The 21319-nt window shown below is 46.6% G+C and overlaps 1 protein-coding gene across 1 annotated transcript in view; it reads left to right on the top strand.

Annotated features, from left to right (window-relative positions):
• Nucleotides 1–21319, top strand: part of LOC143942156 (uncharacterized) — a 1285630-nt gene that overhangs the window by 620511 nt on the left and 643800 nt on the right. Inside the window, exons 13-14 of the mRNA XM_077463417.1 lie at nucleotides 8098–8262; nucleotides 18086–18250. Of these exons, the coding sequence (XP_077319543.1) occupies nucleotides 8098–8262; nucleotides 18086–18250 (330 nt within the window). The remainder of the gene's footprint in view (nucleotides 1–8097; nucleotides 8263–18085; nucleotides 18251–21319) is intronic.

Below are 21319 nucleotides of genomic sequence, written 5' to 3'. Positions count from 1 at the left end.
TGAAGTAGCTGTGAATAGGTTGCAGGAGATCTGCCTTTGTTTACATTTATAAAAGTGTATTTTTGTAGTGAATGGAATTGTTATATCTGATCACTATTGGTGGAATTATCACATCTAGTATAATATGGAAGACTGCAGCACTAGTATATAATATTCACACAATATAAATGTGAACATATAACAATAAAAGTGAGACTCCTCATCACAAAACTCTCTATAAGTGTATATATAACAATGGTATGGAGACTATTTCACTGATAACTAATGAAGAGAATTTATAATCAGCATATATAAAATTAGTGCAGCAATATTAGTACAAATTTTCAAAAAAGGTCCAACTAAAGAACGGTAATAATAAAATCTTCTCCACACTAGTGATGGCCGAACGGTTCACCCGGCGGTCGTTTCGTGGCGAATTTCGGTCATTCGCGGTCCTCTTGTTCGCTCGCCTTTTGCCGTCGTTCGCCCCGGCGGACTTGCGTGTTTAATGTGTAAAAGAACTTTGACCTATGATGACACGTCTATCATGGGGTACAGGACAGCCAATTGAGACATGACAGCACATGGACACTTGGACATTCCCCCTAACCTATAAATACACCCGATCCGGTGGCCATTTTACATTCTTTCTTCTGTCACTATAGGGAAAGGTTGCTGTGTGGAGTAGGGACAGATAAAACGCTAGCTATTTGGTACACAAAAGTTCTTTTCAGGACTGGTATAGGTGTTAGGTGTATATAGGTTTGCTGTGCTACTGATTCTTGCAGCAGCCTGAGTGTCTTTTGTCAGTTTAGAGAAAGGGAAAGGACGGTGTGTGCTACAGGGAGAGTCAGTTTAGTCATCATCATCATCATCATCATCATCATTAGCTGTTACTATCAGGTCCACAAAAGAGCTATTCCAGTAACCACTGATTGTTCCAGGCTCCTCTTTTTTGCCACTTTGTATAGGGACAGGAAGGAAGCAGTGTGTCAGGCAGTGAGGGTCAGTTTAAAGACTTGCTGTTACTATTAGTTCCACAAAGGTTCTTTTCAGGACTGGTATCAGTGGTATGGTAATAGGCTTGTACACGTATAATATTCTTTCTTCCAAATATAGAAAGAATATTATACTTGACTGCTGCCTTTCTGCTGCAGTCTGCTAAAGATTCACAACTCACTTGTTCCACAAAGCTCTTTATCAGGACTGGTAACTTGGTCTAGGGTGCTACAGTACATAGGGTTGAGTGCGGTACAGTCTGCTGTTCTGTAAGAACCGATATCGGTCCACAATAGATAGGGTTGAGGTGCACCACTGCTGACCGCTGCCCTATACTGCAGCAGTCCTTCATTGGTATAGGGACTGATGGACAGTCTGCTAATCACTAACACCCAACCTGCTTGGTCCACAAAAGTTCTTATAAGGACTGGTAACTTGGTCTAGGGTGCTACAGTACATAGGGTTGAGTGCGGTACAGTCTGCTGTTCTGTAAGGACCGCTATCGGTCCACAATAGATAGGGTTGAGGTGCACCACTGCTGACCGCTGCCCTATACTGCAGCAGTCCTTCATTGGTATAGGGACTGAAGTACAGTCTGCTAATCACTAACACACAACCTGCTTGGTCCAGAAAAGATCTTATAAGGACTGGTAACTTGGTCTAGGGTGCTACAGTACATAGGGTTGAGTGCGGTACAGTCTGCTGTTCTGTAAGGACCGCTATCGGTCCACAATAGATAGGGTTGAGGTGCACCACTGCTGACCGCTGCCCTATACTGCAGCAGTCCTTCATTGGTATAGGGACTGAAGTACAGTCTGCTAATCACTAACACACAACCTGCTTGGTCCACAAAAGTTCTTAGAAGGACTGGTAACTTGGTCTAGGGTGCTACAGTACATAGGGTTGAGTGCGGTACAGTCTGCTGTTCTGTAAGGACCTCTATCGGTCCACAATAGATAGGGTTGAGGTGCACCACTGCTGACCGCTGCTCTATACTGCAGCAGTCCTTCAGCGGTATAGGGACTAAGAGTTTTGTCACAGGGTGATTTAAAAAATGACAGGCAGAGGAAGAGGCAGGTCCTTCCGCAGGGGTGGTAGGGGTAGGGCAGGAGCAACAGCCTTGAGCCAAAGTGGGAAGTTGCAGAAGGTGCGTTCAATTACTTTAAAGGACGCACCAGACTTGGTTGAGTGGCTCACTCAGCCTTACTCTTCTGCACCCTCCTCATCCTCTCGATCTGCACCCTCTTCTTCACTCTCTGCTATGTGCACCCCCAAAGACACTACCACCACCACCACCACCACATACCTTCCGCTTGAGTCACAGGAATTATTTTCCGATCCATATCAAGAGGACATTTCTGATGTGCAGCCACTCTTGGTATTGGATCAGGAAGAGGAGGTAGCAACAACCGCTACTCTGACGACAGTACCCAGATCAGCCCAAGGAGGAGGTTGGTCCCCGGTGTTACTGCCTACTCCGAGATCTCTACTTATAGGGGTGGGGAAGGTGACGTTGATGATGACGTGTCTAGTGATGTCACGTGGGTACCCACAAGAGAGGAAGAGGAGGGGAGTTCAGAGGCAGATATGGACCAGCAGATAGGGAGGAGAAGCAGGAATAACTTACATTGCACAGGAGGGACAAAGCAGACTGCAAATGTATCAGGAGGCAGTCATCGACCATGTACGGTCACATCTGGCGCTCCCAGGACACCGGCACATGGCTCCGCAGTGTGGGCTTTTTTTAACGTGTCCGCTGCTGACAATAGCGTTGCCATCTGCAATCTTTGCAGTCAACGCATTAGTCGCGGTAAGCCCAACACTCACCTAGGGATGACCGCCTTAAGAAGGCACATGAGCAGCCATCACCGAGCCCAGTGGGAGCAACGGAACACACAAAGCTACACTGCAGGCTCTCACCGTCCAGCCTCGTCTTCTACTTCTCCTTCTCCTCTCTCCTCACAATTGTCCTCCACTCCACCTTCCATCACGCCAAGCTCACGTTTTTTCTGCAAAAAGGCAGGCTTCCGTGGGCCTAATGTTCGAGCGTAAAAAAAATGATGACGCCGGATAACCCTCTTGCCCAACGGTTGACGGCTGGCTTGTCAGAACTGATAGCCCGCCAACTACTGCCATATAAACTGGTGGACTCGGAGGCCTTTCGCAAATTTGTGGCCATTGGAACACCACAATGGAAGGTCCCAGGAAGGAAGTATTTCTCAGAGAAGGGCATCCCAGAGCTATATGGCCATGTTCAGCGGCAAGTGAATGTATCTCTGGCACACAGTGTCGGTGCCAAGATACATCTGACCACAGACACGTGGTCTAGCAAACACGGGCAGGGAAGGTATATCACTTTTACTCCCCACTGGGTGAACCTTCTGACGGCCGTCAAGCATGTAACCCGTGGCACCCGTGTAGATTTGGTTTTACCGCCACGGATTGCATGCAGGCCTGACTCTTCTTCTCCTCCTCCTCCTACTCCATCCTCCTCCCTCTCCTCCTCAGCTGCCTCCTCCTTTTCTGCTGCTAGCGTCTCTTCCGCTGCACCGCCCAAGCTCTCCAGAACCTATTCCACATGCCAGGTGAGACGTTGCCATGCCGTGCTGCGTCTGTTGTGCCTGGAAGCCAAGAGCCACACTGGCCCGGCACTCCTTTCAGCTTTGCGTTCACAGGCAGATCATTGGCTAACACCGCTCAATTTGACAGTTGGTAAAGTGGTGTGTGACAACAGTGCCAATCTGCTTAGCGCATTGAAACAGGGCAAAATCACGCACGTGCCATGCATGGCACACGTCTTAAACTTGGTCGTGCAGCGATTCCTTGTCAAATACCTTGGGGTCCAGGACATCTTGCGGCAGGCAAGGAAAATCTCGGCCCATTTCAGAAGATCTTACACGGCCATGGCTCGCCTTGCTGACATTCAGCGGCGACACAATCTGCCGGTCAGACGTCTTATTTGCGATTGCCCGACGCGATGGAACTCAACCTTCTATATGCTTGATAGGCTGCTCCAGCAGAAACGTGCAGTTAACGTCCACCTGTATGAACTCTGTGAAAGAAACGGTTCTGGGGAGCTGTGGTTTTTTTCACCGCGCCAGTGGCTGCTCATGCGCGACGCATGCAGACTTCTGTGGCCATTTGAGGAGATCACCAAACTGGTCAGTCGCAGCCATGGCGCCATCAGTGACATGGTACCTTATGCCTTCTTTATGGAGCGTGCATTGCATCGTGTCATTGATCAGGCTGTGGAGGAGCAGGAGCGGGAAGATGAGGAAGTCGCAATGCTGGATGAATTCCTAGGGGGGGCTACTCTATCTGAGACAAGTCAACAACAGGAGTCTGAAGAGGAGTCAGAGGAGGATGGTGCCGGGGCGGATGAGGAGGAGCAAGAAGAGCGTGCTTTAAACCTTTCTGGGATCCCTGTTGTGCGTGGATGGGGAGAGGAGAATGAAGAGGACGACATTATCCTGGATGATGAGCAGGAGCCAGGCCACCACACCGCTTCCACTTTAGTGCAAATGGGGGCCTTCATGCTCCAGTGTTTTAATAGGGACCCCCGTATAAAAAGCATAAGGGTCAAGGACCAGTACTGGGTGGCAACGTACTTAGACCCCCGGTACAAACACAAAATGGCGGAAATGTTACCGCCGTCGCAGAGGGCTGTCAGAATGCAGCACTTCCAGGCCTTGCTTTGAGAAATGCTGCATTCTGCTTTTGCGTGCGCTGGCAGAGGAGCAATTCCCACTCCCAGAGAAGGAGTTGCGGGTACCAATCCAACAGCGCCTGCAAGAAGAGGCCGGTTTGAAGATGTGTTGGTGACTTCGGATATGAGGTCATTCTTTCAGCTGACCCATCGACAGGTGTCATCTGGATCCAGCATCAGGGAACGCCTAGACCGTCAGGTGTCCGACTACATTGGGTTAACGGCCGATGTGGACGCTCTGAGGAGTGATGAACCCCTGGACTACTGGGTGGGCAGGCTTGACCTCTGGCCAGAGCTTGCCCAATTTGCAATCGAACTGTTGGCTTGCCCCTCATCCAGTGTCCTGTCCGAAAGGACGTTCAGCGCAGCAGGGGGGATCGTGACCGATAAGCGTACACGCCTAGCTCACGACAGTGTTAACTACCTCACATTTATAAAAAATAATGAGGCATGGATCTCGGAGGAATTCAACACATGTGACCAGTAGACCATGTATATGTCTATAAACTATTTTTTTAATCAAGCACACAGACCTTCTTTCTTCATTTGGCTCACTTCCTTGTCCCAAAAAAGCACACCGTACTATATGCCCCTACCCTCCTCTTTGAAGAGGTTTAGCGGTGTCATATTTCTACTGGGGCTGCTTATGATATCCCTGTGCTGTGCTGACTTCCTCCTGTAGGTTCTTATTATGAAGGGATCACACCATCCCTGTGCTGTGCTGAGTTTCTCCTGGGCCTGCTTACTATGAGGGGATCACACCATCCCTGTGCTGTGCTGACTTCCTCCTGGGGGTTCTTATTATGAGGGGATCACACCATCCCTGTGCTGTGCTGACTTCCTCCTGGGGCTGCTTACGGTGCTGCTGTCAGTGCTGTATATCACGGTGCTGGTGTGAGTGCTTAATGTCACGGTGCTGCTGTCAGTGCTGTATGTCACGGTGCTGATGTCAGTGCTTAATGTCACGCTTCTGATGTCAGTGCCCTCTATCACGGTGCTGCTGTCAGTGCTGTATGTCACGGTGCTGATGTCAGTGCTTAATGTCACGCTTCTGATGTCAGTACTCTCTATCACGGTGCTGCTGTCAGTGCTGTATATCACTGTGCTGATGTCAGTGCTGTATGTCACGCTTCTGATGTCAGTGCCCTCTATCACGGTGCTGCTGTCAGTGCTGTATATCACGGTGCTGATGTCAGTGCTTAATGTCACGCTTCTGATGTCAGTACTCTCTATCATGGTGCTGCTGTCAGTGCTGTATATCACTGTGCTGATGTCAGTGCTGTATGCCATGCTTCTGATGTCAGTGCCCTCTATCACGGTGCTGCTGTCAGTGCTGTATGTCACGGTGCTGATGTCAGTGCTTAATGTCACGCTTCTGATGTCAGTACTCTCTATCACGGTGTTTCTGTCAATGCTGTATGTCACGGTGCTGGTGTTAATGCTTAATGTCACGCTTCTAATGTCAGTACTCTCTATCACGGTGCTGCTGTCAGTGCTGTATATCACGGTGCTGATGTCAGTGCTGTATGTCACGCTTCTGATGTCAGTGCCCTCTATCACGGTGCTGCTGTCAGTGCTGTATATCACGGTGCTGATGTCAGTGCTGTATGTCACGCTTTTGATGTCAGTGCCCTCTATCACGGTGCTGTTGTCAGATGCCTCTATCACGGTGCATGTGTCATTGCTGTATGTCACGCTTCTGATGTCAGTGCTCTCTATCACGGTGCTGCTGTCAGTGCTGTATATCACGGTGCTGATGTCAGTGCTGTATGTCACGCTTCTGATGTCAGTGCCCTCTATCACGGTGCTGTTGTCAGATGCCTCTATCACGGTGCATGTGTCATTGCTGTATGTCACGCTTCTGATGTCAGTGCCCTCTATCACGGTGCTGTTGTCAGATGCCTCTATCATGGTGCATGTGTCATTGCTGTATGTCACGCTGCTGGTGATCATCTCCTGCACCCTCTTCTTTGCCTACCCTGGTCCCTGATCTTCCCTCTCCTCCATTGCCTTCATGCGCTCCATAGTCCTGAATTGTCAGAACAATTTCCCATATAAAAAAAGAATGCTTGTAGTTATCGATCCCAAATTCACCTCATACATGTATTATGTCATTGGCCATGTGGTGGGACTATGTTTTCCCTGCTAATAATTACCTCGTGGCTGCAAATTCAACCTAAAGGTTTGAAATGTTCGCCTCCCATTGAAGTCAATGGGGCCCGCCGCGAACGTTCGGTTTCACGAACGGTCGGCCTCGTTCGCGGTCCGCGTTCGCGAAATGTCCCGTCGGAGGTTCGAGCCATCACTACTCCACACCATAAGATCAATTCCTCTACCATGATGTTCAAAGGAAATCCCAAAGTACAATTGTCATAAGATGCACACGGGTAAGGAGCTCTGGCGCACAGTTATGCGCAATAGGAATGCGCTAAAGTGCACGAGCACACACACAGGATGTGACCCCTCGCTGACCTATAAAGGAAGTGAGGTCATCCAAACACACTGCTGGTTCGTCTTCAGCTTCCTGTGATTCCCACATCTGCTCTTGTGATCTGTATTACCCATTGTGACTTGGATTGCCTCATCGACCTAACTGATCTTCTCCTGAACTGACCTCTGGCTTGACCTTGGACTCCCGCTTTTTGAACGTGTTTGACCCTCAGCCTGCATCTGGACTTACCTGCTATCTCCTGTGTTCGACCCCTGGCTTGTCTTTGGATTATCCTTCTGTCTCAGCGTTCCTGGTACTTGTTGTCTTCTGATCTGGACTGTGTTTGACCCCTGGCCTGCCTCCTGGATTCTGGCTTTGCCTTACAGACTTGCTACCATTGCTACTGCACCTTCCCACGGGACATCACCTTTCAGCTCTGCTCAAGCTACCTGCTGATCTACTAGCAAGTGACTGTACTACTGGTAGCTTGTGCCTCTTGGTGCAACCACCCTCTGTGCCACCTTCAGGGGTGGTCTGCGCTGAGTCACAACAGCGGCTACTCTTGGCATCTTGGCCTCAGTGAGTACATTTATATGATAACAATGGTGTCAATGAAGTTTCCACAACATGAGTGAGACTTCTGTGACCATCAAAGTGAATCCCCACAACTGAATCCAAGACTTAACAGAAGGTTGGAGGTGAAAGCCTAGAGGTCAGCGTGAGTGTGTATGGTCCAATCCCCATACAGGAATAATGAATGGATCGCACCACCTCATCCACTTCTCATGTCACATTTAGTAATTGGGATCCACAAAAAGAGAAATCCTCCAATAGTGTAGATGATCGATCGTCTTTTATAAAGTCATATTAATGATTAAAGAAAGATGAGAGAAATGAGTTCCATTCATGTAGAGAATAGTTACATTCATTCCTGGGGGAGAAATTCATTTCCTTCTGGTAACATTCTTCTCTTCTTCTACAGATTGGATAAGAATCACCTGACAGACAGTTCCTGCCCCCACCTGGCATCTGGAATAAGAAATAATCAGACACTGAGGACACTGAACCTGGATGGGAACAATCTGGAGGGTCCTCATTTCAGGGATCTGATGGAAGCTCTGACAACAAGCCGGATAGAGATATTACAGTGAGTATAACAGGACTGACTGAGACAATAATATTCTGGGACAGTTTTATATCTAAAACACATAAATAATATAGAAATATGAGAATGTCATCAAATTCCATCTTTAGACTCCATAAGGCTCCATGCACACTGGGCTTAAAAAATGTCAGTTCCCTTGGCAGAAAATACTTTCATATAGAGAGTTTATTGTACAAAGTTTAGACAAGTTTAGGAGAGTTTTGCATTTTTTCTCCCAGAAAACTCCAATCAGAAACACGAAGCAGAAGAGTTTTTTTCCTGTCTCTAACTGTTGAGGTCAGAATATGTCTGTAATCATCCCAATGTGTATGGAGACATAGGAGAACATGGAGCTGCTTCTACAGGCAGAACACAAAACTCCTGTAGTAGCAATTTTTTTTAAGCCAGTGTGCATGGAGCCAAAATATCCAATCCTGGACTGTTGCACTATATTACCAAAAGTATTGGGACACTCGCCTTTACACGCACATGAACTTTAATGGCATCCCAGTCTTTGTCCATAGGGTTCAATATTGAGTTGGCCCATTCTTTGCAGCTATAACAGCTTCAGCTCTTCTGGGAAGGCTGTCCGCAAAGTTTAGGAGTGTGTCTATGGGACTGTTTGACCATTCTTCCAGAAGTACATTTGTTAGGTCAGGCACTGATGTTGGATGAGAAGGCCTGCCTTGCAGCCTCTGCACTAACTCATCCCAAAGGTGTTCTATCAGGTTGAGGTCAGGACTCTGTGCAGGCTAGTCAAGTTCCTCCACCCCAAACTCACTCATCCATGTCTTTATGGACCTTGCCTTTGGCACTGGTGCACAGTCATGTTGAAATAGGAAGGGGCCACCCCCAAACTGTTCCCACAAAGTTGGGAGCATGACATTTTCCAAATTGTCTTGGTATGCTTACATCTTAAATGTTTACTGGAACTAAGGGACCAAGCCCAACCCCTGAAAAACAACCCTACACCATACTCCCCCTTCACCAAATGATTTGGGGCAGTGCACAAAGCAAGGTCTATAAAGACATAGTTGAGAGAGTTTGGGGTGGAGGAACTTGACTGGTCTGCACAGAGTCCTGACCTCAACCCGATATAGAACACCTTTAGCATGAATTTGAGTGGAGAATGCAAGCCAGGCCTTCTCATCCAACATCAGTGCATGATCTCACAAATGCACTTCTGTAAGAATGGTCAAACATTCCCATAGACACACTCCTAAACCTTGTGGACGGCCTTCCCAGAAAAGATGAAGCTGTTATAGCTGCAAATGGTGGGCCAACTCAATATTGAACCCTGCAGACTAAAGGCCCATACACACAATACGAAAATCTGCAGTAAAATTTTGTCCAAACGATCTGCCGATTTTTGGATCGTTAATATTGTGCTTTTGATAGCTGATTTCGATTTTTGTCGGAAAAAGCTGGATGTGCAAACTGTAAAATTTTTATCGTACTTGAACTCAGAAATGAAAGAATACATACAAAACTATTCAACACATTACATCACTTCTGAAATTGTATTCTGTCGGAGGAGAATTTTCGTATGGTGAGTAACCTCTTCACTTTCCATATGAGACTAGCATGTGTCACAAAAAACAGACGAACGGTCGTCAGAAAATCTGATGGTGTGTACGAGGCTTAAGACTGGGATGCCAGTAAAGTTCATGTGCTTGTAAAGTCAGACGTCCCAATACTTTTGGTAATATAGTGTATGTCTAAACTACATAAATCAAATAATAATAATAATGGAGATATATTTCATCTACTGGTTGTCTCTATATATCACCAATATCAGACAATTTTCTAAAGCTGGATATAAAAATTTAAAAAACGAAATATCTGCACTAAAAAACATGAACAACTTTGTGAAAATCTAATGAATGAAAACCAGCCGCCAGCAGGAAGTCTGATATAGAAGTACAAATAGTATAATATAATTCTATGTATAGAGCCCTACACTTAGTGACACAATGTGTTATGAGACCAATGAGAAATCTGCAACCTACAATATGTCCGAATACCAACACTTCTAATGTAGATGTGATAACTCCACCAATAGTTATCAATAATAACAATGTAATTGACTACAAAAATGCACTTTCATACATGTGGGGAAGGGCAGATCTCCTCCAACCTATTCACAGCTACTTCATTCTGTATAACATATAATGTGCAAAAATACAATATCACCCGAGGTATCCAGACAATGGCCGCAATCACATTACATAGAAAGGAAAAAGCCTCCATGTCACTGCCTGGACTCCATCATACACGGCTGCAGTCCGGAGCGGTGTGTGCTCTGAGTTCTGTGTATACTCGTGTATATGATGGAAGTGTACAATCTGTGATTGTATATATATGTAAGGATTATGCACTATGGAGGCTTTTTCTTTTCTATGTAATGTGATTGCGGCCATTGTCTGGATACCTCGGGTGATATTGGAGATACTACCTGGAGGTCTGACATTCCGTGGCGCAGTCTGTTCTCATCAGAAGCCAGCTTGAGTGGAGTGGTGCTGCTGGAAGGATATAAACAAGCGTGTCTGGGCCTTGCTTGTGGGGACAAACCTTTTGATAAGTGACCTATTTGCTCACTGGTGTGGGGGAGGTTGATTGAAGTTTCTGCAAAGAGGTGGAAGATGATCAGCATTGATTTAAACCATCTGGACGAATCTCTGGGACTTATTATTTATGTTATTGCACAAGTCACTGTATGGTGATTGGAGATGGAAGTAGTGGTGAATGGGTTGTAGGAAATCTACCTTTTCACCTTTATAAACTTTCTCTTGATGTTTGCAGTTTTTTAAGATAACTCTCATAGCTCTTCATGTATATTTATTTTTGCATATTATAAGTTATATAGATGGAAGTAGCTGTGAATAGGTTGCAGGAGATCTGCCTTTACATGTATGAAAGTGTATTATTGTAGTGAATGGAATTGTTATATCTGATCCCTTTTGGTGGATTTATCACATTTAGTATAATATGGAAGACTGCAGCACTAGTATATAACATTCACACAATATAAATGTGAAAATATAACAATAAAAGTGAGACTCCTCATTAGTGATGGCCGAACAGTTCGCCCGGCGGTCGTTTCGCGGCGAATTTCGGCTGTTCGCGGTCTGCCCGTTCGGCAGACTATTGGCGCCGTTCGCCCGGCGGATTTCCGTGTTTTTACTGTGTAAAAGAAATTTGACCTAGGATGACACATCCATCATGGGGTACAGGACAGCCAATTGAGACATTACAGCACATGGACACTTGGACATTCCCCCTAACTTATAAATACACCCGATCCGGTGGCCATTTTACATTCTTTCTTCTGTCACTATAGGGAGAGGTTGCTGTGTGGAGCAGGGAGAGATAAATCGCTAGCTATTTGGTACACAAAAGTTATTTTCAGGACTGGTATAGGTGTTAGGTGTATATAGGTTTGCTGTGCTACTGATTCTTGCAGCAGCCTGAGTGTCTTTTGTCAGTTTAGAGAAAGGGACAGAACGCTGTGTCTGCTGTAGGGACAGACAGATTAGTCATCATCATTAGCTGTTACTATCAGGTCCACAAAAGTTCTATTCCAGTAATCAGTTATTGTTCCAGCAGCCTCTGTTTTGCCAGTTTATATAGGGACAGGCAGGAAGCAGTGTGTCAGGCAGTGAGGGTCAGTTTAAACAGTAGCTGTTACTATTAGTTCCACAAAGGTTCTTTTCAGGACTGGTATCAGTGGTATGGTAATAGGCTTGTACACGTATAATATTCTTTCTTCCAAATATAGAAAGAATATTAAACTTGACTGCTGCCCTTCTGCTGCAGTCTGCTAATCATTCACAACTCACTTGTTCCACAAAGCTCTTTATCAGGACTGGTAACTTGGTCTGTCTAGGGTGCTACAGTACATAGGGTTGAGTGAGGTACAGTCTGCTATTCTAGAAGGACTGGTATCGGTCCACAATACATAGGGTTGAGGTGCACTACTGCTGACCGCTGCCCTATACTGCAGCAGTCCTTCATCGGTATAGGGACTGACGTACAGTCTGCTAATCACTCACACACAACCTACTTGGTCCACAAAAGTCCTTATAAGGACTGGTAACTTGGTCTGTCTAGGGTGCTACAGTACATAGGGTTGAGTGAGGTACAGTCTGCTATTCTATAAGGACTGGTATCGGTCCACAATACATAGGGTTGAGGTGCACTACTGCTGACCGCTGCCCTATACTGCAGCAGTCCTTCATTGGTATAGGGACTGAGAGTTTTGTCACAGGGTCATTTAAAAAATGACAGGCAGAGGAAGAGGCAGGCCCTTCCGCAGGGGTGGTAGGGGTAGAGCAGGAGCAACAGGCTTGAGCCAAAGTGGGAAGTTTCAGAAGGTGCGTTCAATTACTTTAAAGGACGCACCAGACTTGGTTGAATGGCTCGCTCAGCCTTACTCTTCTGCAACCTCCTCATCCTCTCGATCTGCACCCTCTTCTTCACTCTCTGCTATGTGCACCCCCAAAGACACTACCACCACCACCACCACATACCTTCCGCTTGAGTCACAGGAATTATTTTCCGATCCATATCAAGAGGTCATTTCTGATGCTCAGTCACTCTTGGTATTGGATCAGGAAGAGGAGGTAGCAACAACCGCTACTCAGCAGTCTGACGACAGTACCCAGATCAGCCCAAGGAGGAGGTTGGTCCCCGGTGTTGCTGCCTACTCCGAGATCTCTACTTATAGCGGTGGGGAAGGTGACGTTGATGATGACGTGTCTAGTGATGTCACGTGGGTGCCCCACAAGAGAGGAAGAGGAGGGGAGTTCAGAGGGAGATATGGACCAGCAGATAGGGAGGAGAATCAGGAATAACTTGCATTGCACAGGAGGGACAAAGCAGACTGCAAATGTATCAGGAGGGAGTCATCGACCATGTACGGTCACATCTGGCGCTCCCAGGACACCGGCACATGGCTCCGCAGTGTGTGCTTTTTTTAACGTGTCCGCTGCTGACAATAGCGTTACCATCTGCAATCTTTGCAGTCAACGCATTAGTCGCGGTAAGCCCAACACTCACCTAGGGACGACCGCCTTAAGAAGGCACATGGGCAGCCATCTCCGAGCCGAGTGGGAGCAACGGAACACACAAAGCCACACTGCAGGCTCTCACCGTCCAGCCTCGTCTTCTACTTCTCCTTCTCCTCTCTCCTCACAATTGTCCTCCACTCCACCTTCCATCACGCCAAGCTCACGTTTTTCTGCAAAAAGGCAGGCTTCCATGGGCCTAATGTTCGAGCGTAAAAAAATGATGACGCCGGATAACCCTCTTGCCCAACGGTTGACGGCTGGCTTGTCAGAACTCATAGCCCGCCAACTACTGCCATATAAACTGGTGGACTCGGAGGCCTTTCGCAAATTTGTGGCCATTGGAACACCACAATGGAAGGTCCCAGGAAGGAAGTATTTCTCAGAGAAGGGCATCCCAGAGCTATATGGCCATGTTCAGCGGCAAGTGAATGTATCTCTGGCACACAGTGTCAGTGCCAAGATACATCTGACCACAGACACGTGGTCTAGCAAACACGGGCAGGGAAGGTATATCACTTTTACTGCCCACTGGGTGAACCTTCTGACGGCTGTCAAGCATGTAACCCGTGGCACCCGTGTAGATTTGGTTTTACCGCCACGGATTGCATGCAGGCCTGACTCTTCTTCTCCTCCTCCTCCCTCTCCTCCTCAGCTGACTCCTCCTTTTCCGCTGCTAGCGTCTCTTCCGCTGCACCGCCCAAGCTCCCCAGAACCTATTCCACATGCCAGGTGAGACGTTGCCATGCCGTGCTGCGTCTGTTGTGCCTGGAAGCCAAGAGCCACACTGGCCCAGCACTCCTTTCAGCTTTGCGTTCACAGGCAGATCAGTGGCTAACACTGCTCAATTTGACAGTTGGTAAAGTGGTGTGTTACAACGGTGCCAATCTGCTTAGCGCATTGAAACAGGGCAAAATCACACACGTGCCATGCATGGCACATGTCTTAAACTTGGTCGTGCAGCGATTCCTTGTCAAATACCCTGGGGTCCAGGACATCTTGCGGCAGGCAAGGAAAATCTCGGCCCATTTCAGAAGATCTCCCACGGCCATGGCTCGCCTTGCTGACATTCAGCGGCGACACAATCTGCCGGTCAGACGTCTTATTTGCGATTGCCCGACGCGATGGAACTCAACCTTCTATATGCTTGATAGGCTGCTCCAGCAGAAACGTGCAGTTAACGTCTACCTGTATGAACTCTGCGTCAGAACCGGTTCTGGGGAGCTGGGTTTTTTTCACCGCGCCAGTGGCTGCTCATGAGCGACACATGCAGACTTCTGCGCCCATTTGAGGAGATCACCAAACTGGTCAGTCGCAGCCATGGCGCCATCAGTGACATGGTACCTTATGCCTTCTTTATGGAGCGTGCATTGTGTCGTGTCATTGATCAAGCTGTGGAGGAGCAGGAGCGGGAAGATGAGGAAGTCGCAATGCTGGATGAATTCCCAGGGGGGCTACTCTATCTGAGACAAGTCAACAACAGGAGTCTGAAGAGGAGTCAGAGGAGGATGGTGCCGGGGCGGATGAGGAGGAGCAAGAAGAGCATGCTTTAAACCTTTCTGGGACCCCTGTTGTTGTGCGTGGATGGGGAGAGGAGAATGAGGAGGACGACATTATCCTGGATGATGAGCAGGAGCCAGGCCACCACACTGCTTCCACTTTAGTGCAAATGGGGGCCTTCATGCTCCAGTGTTTTAATAGGGACCCCCATATAAAAAGCATAAGGGTCAAGGACCAGTACTGGGTGGCAACGTACTTAGACCCCCGGTACAAACACAAAATGGCAGAAATGTTACCGCCGTTGCAGAGGGCTGTCAGAATGCAGCACTTCCAGGCCTTGCTTCGAGAAATGCTGCATTCTGCTTTTGCATGCGCTGGCAGAGGAGCAATTCCCACTCCCAGAGAAGGAGTTGCGGGTACCAATCCAACAGCGCCTGCAAGAAGAGGCCGGTTTGAAGATGTGTTGGTGACTTTGGATATGAGGTCATTCTTTCAGCCGACCCATCGACAGGTGTCATCCGGATCCAGCATCAGGGAACGCCTAGACCATCAGGTGTCCGACTACATCGGGTTAACGCCCGATGTGGACGCTCTGAGGAGTGATGAACCCCTGGACTACTGGGTGGGCAGGCTTGACCTCTGGCCAGAGCTTGCCCAATTTGCAATCGAACTGTTGGCTTGCCCCTCATCCAGTGTCCTGTCCGAAAGGACGTTCAGCGCAGCAGGGGGGATCATGACCGATAAGCGTACTCGCCTAGCTCACGACAGTGTTAACTACCTCACATTTCTTTAAATGAATGAGGCATGGATCTCGGAGGAATTCAACACATGTGACCAGTAGACCATGTATATGTCTATAAACAATTTTTTTAATCAAGCACACAGACCTTTTTTTCTTCATTTGGCTCACTTCCTTGTCCAAAAAAAGCACACCATACTATATGCCCGTACCCTCCTCTTTGAAGAGGTTGAGTGGTGTCATATTTCTACTGGGGCTGCTTATTATGAGGGGCTACCACCATCCCTGTGCTGTGCTGACATCCTCCTGGGGCTGTACCTCTGCTGTGCATATTATGAGGGGCTCCCACCATCCCTGTGCTGTGCTGACTTCCTCCTGGGGCTGTACCTCTGCTGTGCATATTTTGAGGTGCTCCCACCAGCCCTGTGCTATGCTCATTATGAGGGGCTCCCACCATCCCTGTGCTGACTTACTCCTGGGGCTGCTTATTATGAGGGGCTCTCACCATCCCTGTGCTACGCTGACATCCTCCTGGGGCTGCTTATTATGAGGGGCTCCCACCATCCCTGTGCTATGCTCATTATGAGGGGATCCCACCATCCCTGTGCTATGCTGACTTCCTCCTGGGGCTGCTTACGGTGCAGGTGTCAGTGCTGTATATCACGGTGCTGGTGTGAGTGCTTTATGTCACGGTGCTGATGTCGGTGCTCTCTATCACGGTGCTGGTGTCATTGCTGTATGTCACGCTGCTGATGTCAGTGCTCTCTATCACGGTGCTGCTGTCAGTGCTGTATATCTCGGTGCTGGTGTGAGTGCTTTATGTCACGCTGCTGATGTCAGTGCTCTCTATCACGGTGCAGGTGTCATTGCTGTATGTCACGCTGCTAGTGATCATCTCCTGCACCCTCTTCTTTGCCTACCCTGGTCCCTGACCTTCTGTCTCCTCCATTGCCTTCATGCGCTCCACAGTCCTGAATTGTCACAACAATTTCCCATATAAAAAAAGAATGCTTGTAGTTGTCGATCCCAGAACCTCATACATGTGTTATGTCATTGGCTATGTGGTGGGAATATGTTTTCACAGCTAATAATTATTTTGTGGCTGCAAATTTGACCTATAGGTTTGCGAAGTTCGCCTCCCATTGAAGTCAATGGGGCCCGCTGCGAACGGCGAATCGGCCGCGAATCGGCCGCGTTCGCGAAACGTCCCGTCGGAAGTTCGTCCATCACTACTCCTCATCACAAAACTCTCTATAAGTGTATATATAACAATGGTATGGAGACTATTTCACTGATAACTAATGAAGAGAATTTATAATCAGCATATATAAAATTAGTGCAGCAATATTAGTACAAATTTTCAAAAAATGTCCAAATAAAGAACGTTAATAATAAAATCTTCTCCACACCATAAGATCAAATCCTCCACCATGATGTTCAAAGGAAATCCCAAAGTACAATTGTCATAAGATGCACACGGGTAAGGCGCTATGGCGCACAGTTATGCACAATAGGAATGCGCTAAAGCGCACGAGCACACACACAGGATGTGACCCCTCGCTGACCTATAAAGGAAGTGAGGTCATCCAAACACACTGCTGGTTCGTCTTCAGCTTCCTGTGATTCCCACATCTGCTCTTGTGATCTGTATTACCCGTTATGACCCGGATTGCCTCATCGACCTCGCTGATCTTCTCCTGACCTGACCTCTGGCTTGACCTTGGACTCCCACTTCCTGAATGTGTTTGACCCTCAGCCTGCATCTGGACTTACCTGCTATCTCCTGTGTTTGACCCCTGGCTTGTCTTTGGATTATCCTTCTGTCTCAGCGTCCCTGGTACTTGTTGTCTTCTGATCTGGACTGTGTTGGACCCCTGGCCTGCCTCCTGGATTCTGCCTTTGCCTTACAGACTTGCTACCATTGCTACTGGAGCTTCCCACGGGACATCACCTTTCAGCTCTGCTCAAGCTACCTGCTGATCTACTAGCAAGTGACTGCCCTACTGGTAGCTTGTGCATCTTGGTGCAACCACCCTCTGTGCCACCTTCAGGTGTGGTCTGCGCCGAGTCGCAACAGCGACCACTCTTAGCATCTTGGCCTTCGGTGAGTACATTTATATGAAAACAATGGTGTCACTTTTAGTCAATGAAGTTTCCGCAACATGAGTGAGACTTCTGTGACCATCAAAGTGAATCCCCACAACTGAATCCAAGACTTAGCAGAAGGTTGGAGGTTAAAGCCCAGAGGTCAGTGTGAGTGTGTATGGTCCAATCCCCATACAGGAATAATGAATGGATCCCACCACCTCATCCACTTCTCATGTCACATTTAGTAATTGGGGTCCACAAAAAGAGAAATCCTCCAATAGTGTAGATGATCGATAGTTTTTTATAAAGTGATCTCATATAAATGATTAAAGAGAGATGAGAGAAATGAGTTCCATTCATGTAGAGAATAGTTACATTCATTCCTGGGGAGAAATTCATTTTCTTCTGGTAACATTCTTCTCTTCTTCTACAGATTGTCCTATACTCACCTGACAGACAGTTCCTGCCCCCACCTGGCATCTGGGATAAGAAATAACCAGACACTGAGGAGACTGATCCTGTCTGGGAACAATCTGGAGGGTCCTCATTTCAGGGATCTGATGGAAGCTCTGACAACAAGCCGGATAGAGATATTACTGTGAGTATAACAGGACTGACTGAGACAATAATATTCTGGGACAGTTTTATATCTAAACCACATAAATAATATAGAAATATGAGAATGTCATCAAATTCCATCTTTAGACTCCATAAGGCTCCATGCACACTGGGCTTAAAAAAGTCAGTTCCCTTGGCAGAAAAAACTTTCATATAGAGAGTTTATTGTACAAAGTTTAGACGAGTTTAGGAGAGTTTTGCATTTTTTCTCCCAGAAAGCTCCAATCAGAAACACGAAGCAGAAGAGTTTTTTTCCTGTCTCTAAATGTTGAGGTCAAAATATGTCTGTAATCGTCCCAATGTGTATGGAGTCATAGGAGAACATGGAGCTGCTTCTACAGGCAGAACACAAAACTCCTGTAGTAGCAGCAAATTTTTTTAAGCCAGTGTGCATGGAGCCAAAATATCCAATCCTGGACTGTTACACTATATTACCAAAAGTATTGGGACACCCACCTGTACACGCACATGAACTTTAATGGCATCCAAGTCTTTGTCCGTATGGTTCAATATTGAGTTGGCCCATCCTTTGCAGCTATAACAGCTTCAGCTCTTCTGGGAAGGCTGTCCGCAAAGTTTAGGAGTGTGTCTATGGGACTGTTTGACCATTCTCCCAGAAGCACATTTGTTAGGTCAGGCACTGATGTTGGATGAGAAGGCTTGGCTTGCAGCCTCTGCACTAACTCATCCCAAAGGTGTTCTATCAGGTTGAGATCAGGACTCTGTGCAGGCTAATCAAGTTCCTCTACCCCAAACTCACTCATCCATGTTTTTATGGACCTTGCCTTTGGCACTGGTGCACAGTCATGTTGAAATAGGAAGGGGCCACCCCCAAACTGTTCCCACAAAGTTGGGAGCATGACATTTTCCAAATTGTCTTGGTATGCTGACATCTTAAGAGTTCCCTTTACTGGAACTAAGGGGCCAAGCCCAACCCTTGAAAAACAACCCCACACCATAATCCCCCTTCACCAAATGATTTGGGGCAGTGCACAAAGCAAGGTATATAAAGACATAGATGAGCGAGTTTGGGGTGGAGGAACTTGACTGGTCTGCACAGAGTCCTGACCTCAACCCAATATAGAACACCTTTAGCATGAATTTGAGTGGAGACTGCAAGCCAGGCCTTCTCATCCAACATCAGTGCATGATCTCCCAAATGCACTTCTGTAAGAATGGTCAAACATTCCCATAGACACCCTCCTAAACCTTGTGGCCGGTCTTCCCAGAAAAGAAGCTGTTATAGCTGCAAAGGGTGGGCCAACTCAATATTGAACCCTCCGGACTAAAGGCCCATACACATGATACGAAAATCAGAAGTAAAATTTTGTCCAAATGATCTGACGACTTTTGGGTCATTAGTATTGTGCATTTGATAGCCGATTTAGATTTTTGTCTGACAAAGCTGGATGTGCAAACTATAAAATTTTTATCGTACGTGAACTCAGAAATGAAAGAATACATACAAAACTATTCAACACATTACATCACTTCTGAAGTTGTATTCTGTCAGATGAGAATTTTCGTATGGTGAGTAACCTCTTCACTTTCCATATGAGACTAGCATGTCACAAAAAAACGGATGAACGGTCGTCATAAAATCTGATAATGTGTAAAAGGCTTAAAACTGGGATGCCAGCAAAGTTCATGTGCTTGTAAAGGCAGGTGTCCCAATACTTTTGGTAATATAGTGTATGTCTAAACTACATGAATCAAATAATAATGGAGATATATTTCATCTCCTGGTTGTCTCTTTATATCACCAATATCAGACAGTTCTCTAAAGCTGGATATAAAAATGAAATATTTGCACTAAAAAACATGAACAACTTTGTGAAAATCTAATGAATGAAAACCAGCCGCCAGCAGGAAGTCTGATATAGAAGTACAAATAGTATAATATAATTCTATGTATAGAGCCCTACACTTAGTGACACAATGGGGGTTATTTACGAAAGGCAAATCCCCTTGGCACTACAAGTGCACTTGGAAGTTGCAGTCGCTGTAGATTTGAGGGGGACATGCAAGGAAAATAAAATACAGCATTTTAGCTTGCACATGATTGGATGACAAAATCAGCAGAGCTTCCCCTCAGATTTACAGCAATTGCACTTCCAAGTGCACTTTCAGTGCAATTTCAAGTGTACTTGTAGTGCAAAGTGGATTTGCCTTTCGTAAATAACCCCCAATGTGTGATGAGACAAATGAGAAATCTGCAACCTACAATGTGTCCGAATACCAACACTTCTATTGTAGATGTGATAACTCCACCAATAGTGATCAATAATAACAATTCAATTCACTACAAAAATGCACTTTCATACATGTGGGAAAGGGCAGATCTCCTGCAACCTATTCACAACAAGCTACTTCAGTCTATATATCATATAATGTGCAAAAATACCATATCACCCGAGGTGTCCAGACAATGGCCACCATCACATTACATAGAAAGGAAAAAGCCTCCATGTCACTGCCTGGACTCCGTCATACACGGCTGCAGTCCGGAGCGGTGTGTGCTCTGAGTTCTGTGTATACTCGTGTATAGGATGGAAGTGTACAATCTGTGATTCTATATATATTTAAGGATTATGCACTATAGAGGCTTTTTCTTTTCTATGTAATGTGATTGCGGCCATTGTCTGGATACCTCGGGTGATATTGGAGATCTTACCTGGAGGTCTGACATTCTGTGGCACAGTCTGTTCTCATCGGAAGCCGGCTTGAGTGGAGTGGCGCTGCTGGAAGGATATAAACAAGTGTGTCTGGGCCTTGCTTGTGGGGACAAACCTTTTGGTAAGTGACCTGTTTGCTCACTGGTGTGGTGGAGGTGGATTGAAGTTGCTGCAAAGAGGTCACAATTGATTAGCATTTATTTAAACCATCTGGATAAATCTCTGGGACTTCTTATTTCTGATACTGCACAAGTCATTGTATGGTGATTGGAGATGGAAGTAGTGGTAAATGGCTTGAAGGAAATCCGCTTTTTTACCTTTATCATTTTTCTCTTGATGTTTCAATTTTTTAAGATAACTTTGTTGCTCTTCAT

This window comes from Lithobates pipiens, unplaced genomic scaffold (genome assembly GCF_037356315.1).
Source record: "Lithobates pipiens isolate NorthernLeopardFrog02 unplaced genomic scaffold, aLitPip1_a1.2 Scaffold_30, whole genome shotgun sequence".
Taxonomy (NCBI): Eukaryota; Metazoa; Chordata; class Amphibia; order Anura; family Ranidae; genus Lithobates; species Lithobates pipiens.
The sequence above is the reverse complement of the archived record's forward strand: the minus strand, read 5'-3'. Positions and strand labels throughout refer to the sequence as shown.